At 36.0% G+C, this 9,125-nt stretch overlaps 1 protein-coding gene across 1 annotated transcript; it reads left to right on the forward strand.

Moving 5' to 3' along the window:
* Nucleotides 1-1,801: 1,801 nt before the first annotated feature.
* On the forward strand, nucleotides 1,802-2,998 carry LOC109124031 (uncharacterized mitochondrial protein AtMg00810-like). Its single transcript, XM_019225533.1, has one exon. The coding sequence runs from the start codon at nucleotides 1,802-1,804 to the stop codon at nucleotides 2,996-2,998; it is 1,197 nt and encodes a 398-aa protein (XP_019081078.1).
* Nucleotides 2,999-9,125: the final 6,127 nt, after the last annotated feature.

The following is a 9,125-nucleotide window of genomic DNA, read 5'->3' on the forward strand; positions in this document are numbered from 1 at the left end:
TTGTTGTGTTACCTTTTCTTCCTCTGGTTTTACCATACAGGATCGGGTCACAAGAGTGGTACTGGGAGTCAGAAGATGTGAAAATGGTCTCTACGTGCTGGATCGTCGTCATCATGCCTTAGTGTCCACTACTTCTTCACCGCGAGCATCTATTCGTTTATGGCATACTCGCCTTGGTCATCCACATTATCGTACTGTTGCTTCTCTTTCTAAATTAGGATCTATTTCTTGTAGTAATAAATTGGTGAACAATGATTCTGAAATTTGTGTTGGTTGTAGACTCGACAAAAGCCAACGTTTACCTTTTTCTTTAAATAATGAACGTTGTGCTATGCCTTTTGATCGTTTACACTGTGACCTATGGAGTCCGTCACCAGTTTCTTCTTTTAATGGATATAGATACTATGCGGTTTTCATTGATGATTGTACTAGATTTAGTTGGATATTTCCTTTAAAACACAAATCTGATTTCTTTGATAATTTCATCAATTAACAAAGTTTTATTGAGACACAGTTTTCCGCCAAAATCAAATCATTTCAGTGTGATGGTGGAACTGAGTTTACTAATAATAAGTTTCGCTCTCATTTGCATTCGTGTGGCATTAATCTTCGTCTGGCATGTCCTTACACTCCTAGTCAAAATGGAATTGCCGAACGTAAGCATCGTCATGTCACAGAAACAGGTCTTACTCTTATGTTTCATGCTCGTGTGCCGCTCTCCTCATGGGTTAAGGCCTTCTCTACTGCCATCTTTCTCATTAACCGACTCCCGTCACCATCTCTTGCTGGCAAAACACCTTATGAGCTCCTGTTTGGTAAGCAACCCGATTATTCTATGCTTCGTACTTTTGGGTGTCTTTGCTTCCCTTATTTGAGAGATTACTCACCTAATAAATTGTCTCCAAAATCTACTCCTTGTGTCTTTTTAGGTTACAATACCCTTCATAAAGGATTTCGGTGCTTAGATCGTAAGACACATCGTGTCTATGTTTCTCGACATGTGCAGTTTTATGAACATACCTTTCCCTATAATGGTGATTCTGTGCAAAATCTACCATCTAACATTGACTATATTCATTTTTCTGAGTCTCAGGAATGTGTTTCTAGTTCTTCTAACGTTAGTACTTCAGATTCTTTGCCTTCACCATCTTTCTCGAATTCACTGTGTTTGCCTTGCAATGATATTCCACACTTGTCTTCGACTTCTTCTCCTGGTCCGCAAGTTCCTCTTGATGAGGACTCTCTCTTGGATTCTGTTGTTACAGATTCGACCACTCCTTCACTAGTTTCGTCTTCTCCTCGTGTGACCACTTCCAGCCATTCGATGATTACTAGAGGGAAAACTGGTATATTCAAACCACGATTGTATCATGCTATGAATATCTCATCTTCTTCTCAGTTGTTTCAGGCTCTTCTTGCTCTCAAAGAGCCACGAGGCTTCACGTCTGCTGCAAAACACCCTGAATGGCTCTCGGCTATGGATGATGAAATTCACGCACTGAAGAAAAATGATACGTGGGTTCTTGTACCTCGTCCTCAACATCATAATGTGGTTGGCTGTCGCTGGATTTTCAAAACAAAGCTTCACTCTGATGGGTCTATTGAGCGTCATAAGGCATGTCTTGTGGCTCAAGGATTTTCTCAAGTTCATGGTCTTGATTTTGGTGACACCTTTAGCCCTGTGGTGTGTCCTGCTACAGTCAGAATCATTCTATCCTTGGCTGTTACTTCTGGATGGCGTTTACATCAGCTAGATGTTAAAAATGCCTTTCTTCATGGCTTTCTCAACGAAGAGGTGTAAATGGAACAACCGCCTGGCTACACTGATCCACAGTTTCCTCAGCATGTTTGTCGTCTAAAACGTGCTCTTTATGGCTTGAAACAAGCTCCTCGAGCTTGGTTTCATCGATTTAGCTCATTTTTGCTCAAACTTGGTTTTCACTCTAGTCAGGCTGATTTTTCATTGTTTGTCTATCACTCCTCGCTTGGTACTGTTTACTTACTTCTTTATGTTGATGACATGATCATCACTGGAAGTACTCCTTCTCTGGTTCACACCTTTATTACTCGGCTTTCCAACGAATTCTCCATGAAGGATTTGGGTGATCTTCATTATTTTCTCGGAGTTGAAGTCCAAGCTAATGAGAAGGGTCTATTTCTCAGTCAAACGAAGTATGCTCTTGATCTCTTGCAACGTGCTTCAATGATTGATGCCAAGCCTATTTCTACACCTTTTGTTGTTGGACAGCATCTATCCGCCGAAGGGACTCTATTCTCCGACCCTACTCTGTTTCGTTCTCTTGCCGGTGCTCTTCAATACCTCACGATCACCAGGCCTGATTTGTCCTTCAGTGTCAACTCCATTTGCCAGTTCATGCATGCTCCCACCGAGGATCATTTTCGTGCTCTCAAGCGTATCTTGCGCTATGTTAAAGGCACTGCTCATCATGGTCTTCAACTTCACAAACAGTCTACTCATGATCTTCTTGGCTACTCTGATGTGGACTGGGCTGGATGTCCTGATACACGTCGTTCTACCACCGGCTATGCTATCTTTTTTGGAGCTAATTTAATCTCTTGGTCTTCTAAGAAACAAAGCACTGTCTCTCGTTCAAGTGCAGAAGCCGAATATCGCTCCTTAGTTGTTGCTACTGCTGATATTGCATGGATTATTCAGTTGCTTCGGGACCTTCATGTTACACTCTCAGTGCCACCTAAAATTCTTTGTGACAATCAAAGTGCAATTTTTATGGCAGTCAATCCGGTTACTCATCCTCGATCCAAACATATTGCAATCGACTACCATTTTGTTCGTGAACTTGTTGATAAAGGCACTTTGAAAATTGATTTTGTTCCTTCACATCTACAGCTTGCTGATTCACTGACCAAAGGAGTTACCAAGCCACAGTTCTATCTCTTTCGAAGCAAGCTCAGCGTTCTCCCTTCTACCACGCTCACCTTGCAGGGAGGTGATAAGGGAGAATCAAATTCTCCATGATACGTGCTTCCTTCCTTTTCTGTTAGCATAATATCCGCTTGTATAGCTGTAGGGATATGCTCAATATTTGTATTTGATTCTTTCCTATTATGTAGGAGTTTACAACTGTAATTATCGTGTATATATAATGAAGAGTTATCTCCTCATCTGGCAAGGAGGATTTCAGTCATTTACCGTGTTTATCAAAACATCTTTACAGTTGTTCAGTTATACCATTATTTGTCACCTTGTTTTTTTTTTTTTTTTTTTTCAGCAAGCTTAACGTCTTTTCCAGTTCACTAACATGTCTAGGATGATATACTGCTATTAGACAATTCGATATATCCGAAATGACCTTCACGTTGTCCAGGTTCGATGCAATACTAATTTCCTGTCTCATAGGCAACCCAAACATGATACCCAACATTCCAAAAGTGCACGAAACAGAGGAAGTGAAGAAAAACAGAGCATATACAAATGAAAAAGATACGATTGAACTCAGCTCCATTTCATAACGATCAATGGGCTGGATACAGGTGCCATAGGAAGGAAGCAAAAAAAAAAAAAAAATGATTTTGATACATCAAGCTCGGGGGAGGAAACAAAGCATCAGGCATTGACAAGAAAGATAGAAAAAAAAAAACACCAGAAACAAAACCAAAACAGAGCATGCATACAAAGGATAGATCCCTCAAAGCAAACAAGTGGCCTAGTAGTCATACCTGGATGTTTTCCTCAAGCCAAAAGTTTCCTGGCCACCCGCTCTGCTCTCCTCCCTTCCCTCTCCTGCTTCAGCCAAAGAACCCCTCTTTTAGAAAGAATCCCCTCACCTCCAAATCTCCCCCGTTTCCCCATCTTCCTTAGCAAGCCACTACCTGATCTCATGTGCACCATTCCGCCAATGCGTCATCCTCACCCACCACCATGGGCAAGCCGTGCTCTTGGCCACCTGTCCATGCAGCTTCTTCATGGCAGAAAATGGGTCCCTCCTCATCTAAAAAAAATGAATGGAAAATGCCCCCCCCCCCCCGGTGGTCCAATATGAAATTAGAGTTATTATAAATGACATGATGATAAAATTAATTAATTTGTAGAAGTTGAGAAAATGAACCATTGTTTCTTTTGTTTTGTCAAAATGTTTTTGACCATCATCCATAAAGTTGGCGAATCAACTTTGACTGTAGCACCCCATTTTGGACTATAGAGTTGTAGCTTCAACTAAGATTAGTTTGATTAGGTTAGTAATTATAATATGAATTAAAAACTTAATATTTGAATATTATGTGTAAGATGTAATACCTTGTTTTTAGTCATTGATGGTACTTGTCCTTTTATTGCATGAAAACAAATCTGAATTGGAAATGTTAAAGTGAAGTGTAAATAAATAGAAATATGATCATAATTTATGTTGTTGAACATAGATAACATGGCGACACCGTTAAGTAGATAAACTAAAAGATAACAATATAATAAGAAATCTAACATTATTCGTTATCAAATATTTTTTATGATTTTCTATCCCTTGATTTTGAAAATAAAAACGTAGATAAGGTAAAAAGCAACAAATAGTAAAAAAATATAAAAGCAAGAAAATGATAAACAATGAAATAAATAAGTTAAAAATGACAAACCGTGAAATACATAAGTTAGTTATAGTAAAATTCTTTGACAAATGATTTATAAAATATGTATTTTTGTTTTTGGGTTATCGCATGAAAAAATTATTTAAATTATATGTTATTTTACTGATAAAAGGTAATTTCATTAAATATTTACCATTTCATCGAATTCTTTTATTGAATTATTTTGTATTGGGTTCTTTAAATGTTGTTTCATACATAGATATGTGGTTATTCATGCCCAGGTTGTTTTCTAAAGTGTTTGATTTTTAATTATAAGTGTATATTAATTTTCGTGGAATAATCTTTAAAAATTAAATAAAAATAAAAATATATAATAAAAAACATATTATTTTATATTTTTAAGAATTATAGAAACAATCCTTTATTTCCTATTGTTAAAATTGCTTTCAAACGTAGCCTCACTACCGCAAATTTTTTACACCACACAACGTTGTAAATAACAGAGGGAACACAGTTTAGTTTAGTTGGTGTAGACACATACTTTGTTGTAGCTTATGAACTTGAATATTCTCAAGTTCTAACAATTGTTAAATTTAAAATTATGTTTTAATATATTTAGAAGTCAACATTGTGAAAATATTATGAAAGATAATACTATCGTTGTAAATTTTTTATTAAATTTTGAAAAAATGTAATGCAATTTGAATTTTTTTTAAAAAAATTATAGTTTAATAAAAATATCTATGCACATGTATAAGTAATCTTGTTAAGGTAATTTATGAATTTTAAAAAATATCCTATTTAAAAACTAATCTAATTATACTAACAGACAATAGATGAATTATCCAAAATAATAAAAAAAAATAAAAAATAAAAACTAACATTTTGTTTGTTAATGCATAATAATAATAAAAAAAGATATTATCAACAAATAAATACCTTGATATGTTTAAAATGAGCGGGAAATTATTTCTTTAACCATAATTGGTCATCATTTTTTATCTCTGAAATATGAAAATAGAAACATAGATAAGTTAAAAACCAATATATGATAAATAAAAAAAACTTGATGATAAGAAAATGATAGAGGGTAAATTAGATAAGTTCATTACCTAAGATGAAAGGCCAGTTTAGTATCAAATTCCATGGGAGGTTGTTATAAGATATGTATATATATATAATATCAAATGACTTAAAGTAGGAGATATTTATTGAGGTTTAATATTAATATCATGAAAATAAATGAAAGTCATTAATTTAAAATTGAATCATTTTTTAAGGGAAAGTTTTGTTTGCAGGCTGCTATTAGGAAGATATATGGTTTTGGAAACCCATGTAAATGAAATATGAAATGTCCTTGTTAATGGAGAAAATATTATCTTTCTCATGCACTCTTTGCTGACTCCAATTTATATTCCTAGATTGCCCCTCCATGCCTCCATATCAGCTACAACCTTGTCTCCATATCAGCAAGAAGCCCTCCATGCCAATGAGAGAGTGAAAATTTTTAAAACAAAAATCTAAATTTGAAACCTATGAAAAATGACCCGACCTGACAACCATCTCTAATTTCCTTAATCTGAAATTTTCTTCTCTCTGATTTGAGAGCATTTCTCTTTCTCTCTCTCTCTCTCTCTCTCTCTCTCTCTCTCTCTCTCTCTCTCTCTCTCTCTCTCTTTTCCTCTCTCTCTCTCTCGGCTTCATCACCCACATAATCCCAAGACCCATGTAAAATTTCCCAAAAATTGTCTTATTTAAGAGAAAAAAACCATTAATCCAAAACTCTAACTTGCATGTTTCTTTCTTGTCCACATAAAAGTGCAACGAAATGGAGCATTCCATCCTAAGAATGTCCAGTTAAAAGACGACTTCAAGAGGCACATCTGTGATTGTGAATCTACTACAGCAGCGCGTACCAAAACGGAAAGGTGGAATCCAAAATATTGGCTTTGTAAACAAGATATCTCTTTCTATCATTGAGTGACATTTTGCCCTAACCCTAAACCGAAATCTGAAGGTAAATTATTTTCATTTATTGTTCTTTAGTTCATTTATTTGAAATAGAGCACATCAACGTTTTGGAGTCGTTTGTGGACATGAACTTTTGTGTTGGGTTGTGGGAACCATATTATTCCTAAATAATCATATGACCCACAAGTCATATTGAACCAAGATGGAACTTACAACATATATGGTTGTAAGTCGCATTGTTATTTTGCGGACTGTACCTTAGGTACTACCTTAATAGCCCTTAGGTACCACCTTAACCTACCTTAGGTACCACCTTAACCTACCTTAGGTACTACCTTAAGCCACCTTAGGCACTACTTTAGTTAAAGTTAGGTTGTACCTACCTAAAGCATCGAACCTTCCTTTGTCACCCTTAGAGCATGCCATTATGTGATTCTTTTATGTGGTCAAGTGGTTCGCCTTTGGTTTTTTGTGGATTATACCTTAGGTGCTACCTTAATAGTCCTTAGGTACCACCTTATTCTACCTTAGGTACTACCTTAAGGGACCTTAGGTACTACCTTAGTTAAAGTTGGGTTTTACCTATTCGATGCCTTGGACCTTCCTTTGTGACCCTTAGATCATGTCATTATGTTATCTTTTGTGTGGGCCAGTGGTTCACCTTTGATTTTTTAGGGACAGTACCTTAGGTACTACCTTAATAGCCCTTAGGTACCACCTTAATCTACCTTAGGTACTACCTTAACCGACCTTAGGTACTACCTTAGTTAAAATTGGGTTTTACCGATCCGAAGCCTCTAACCTTCATTTGTCACCCTTAGACCATGCCTTTATGTGATTCTTTTGTGTGGTCAAGTGGTTCACCTTTGGTTTTTTGCAGACTGTACCTTAAGTACTACCTTAATAGCCCTTAGGTACCACTTTAATCTACCTTAGGTACTACCTTAAGGGACCTTAGGTACTACCTTAGTTAAAGTTGGGTTCTACCTATCCGAAGTCTTGGACCTTCCTTTATGACCCTTAAACCATGCCATTATGTGATTCTTTTGTGTGGGCAAGTGGTTCACCTTTGGTTTTTTGGGTACTGTACCTAAGGTACTACCTTAATAGCCCTTAGGTACCATCTTAATCTACCTTAGGTACTAACTTAGTTAAAGTTGGGTTCTACCTATCCAAAGCCTCAGACCTTCTTTTGTGACCCTTAGACCATGCCATTATTTGATTATTTTGTGTGGGCAAGTGGTTCACCTTTGGTTTTTTGGGGATTGTACCTTAGACACTACCTTAATAGCCCTTAGGTACCACCTTAACCTACTTTAGGTACTACCTTAACCGACCATAGGTACTACTTTAGTTAAAGTTGGGTTCTACCTATCCAAAGCCTCTGACCTTCCTTTGTGACCCTTAGACCATGCCATTATTTGATTTTTTTGTGTGGGCAAGTGGTTCACCTTTAGTTTTTTGGGGACTGTACCTTAGGCACTACCTTAATAGCCCTTAGGTACCACTTTAATCTACCTTAGGTACTACCTTAACCGACCATAGGTACTACTTTAGTTAAAGTTGGGTTCTACCTATCCGAAGCCTCTGACCTTCCTTTGTGACCCTTAGACCATGCCAAGTGGTTCACCTTTGGTTTTTTGGGGACTGTACCTTAGGTACTATCTTCATAGCCCTTAGGTACCACCTTAATCTACCTTAGGAACTACCTTAACCGACCTTAGGTACTACCTTAGTTAAAGTTGGGTACTACCTATCCGAAGCCTTTGACCTTCCTTTGTGACCCTTAGACCATGCCATTATGTGATTCTTTTGTGTGGTCAAGTGGTTCACCTTTGGTTTTTTTAGGACTGTATCTTAGGTACTACCTTGATAGCCCTAAGGTACCACCTTAATATACCTTAGGTACTACCTTAACCGACCTTAGGTACCATCTTAGTTAAAGTTTGGTTCTACCTATCCGTAGCCTCTAACCTTCCTTTGTCACCCTTAAACTGAAAATGCTCACTCAAACGTTTGGAGCATAAGACAATTTGTTCATTAAAGGTCACAACATTAAAGAAATTGAGAATTTTTGACACATCATAAGATTTTGAATAAATTCTAGTTGAGATGTAAAGCTAACAACTATATCTATGGAAATTACATTTTAGCATTTTCCAAATTTAAATTTAAGCTAATATGTACAAATTTTGTCAATATAAGCTAATACCTTGATTCTAGTACATTTAAGCTAATATGTACAAATTTTAGCATTTCCCAAATTTACATTTTGTCACTTAAACATTTTGCCATTTTGCACAAACTTATTTAACCCATCTTCTTCATTCTAGTACCTTGATTTTCATTAATCCTTGGATCAACTCATTTGACCAAAAATAATTTTGTGAAAAGACATTTCAAACAAACTTTTAATTTAAGTATATTATATAAATCTTATTTAAAATTTTTGAATGATTTAATTTTTCATTTAAAAATATAGTTACAAATTTTATTAAAATTAATATTTTCATTTGTGGGTTTATGGACAAAAATTTAAGATAATTTTAATAGCAAGTTAGATAAATATATGTATTGACTAATAAGAATTTAAG

This window comes from Vitis vinifera, chromosome 15 (assembly GCF_030704535.1).
Source record: "Vitis vinifera cultivar Pinot Noir 40024 chromosome 15, ASM3070453v1".
NCBI lineage: Eukaryota > Viridiplantae > Streptophyta > Magnoliopsida > Vitales > Vitaceae > Vitis > Vitis vinifera.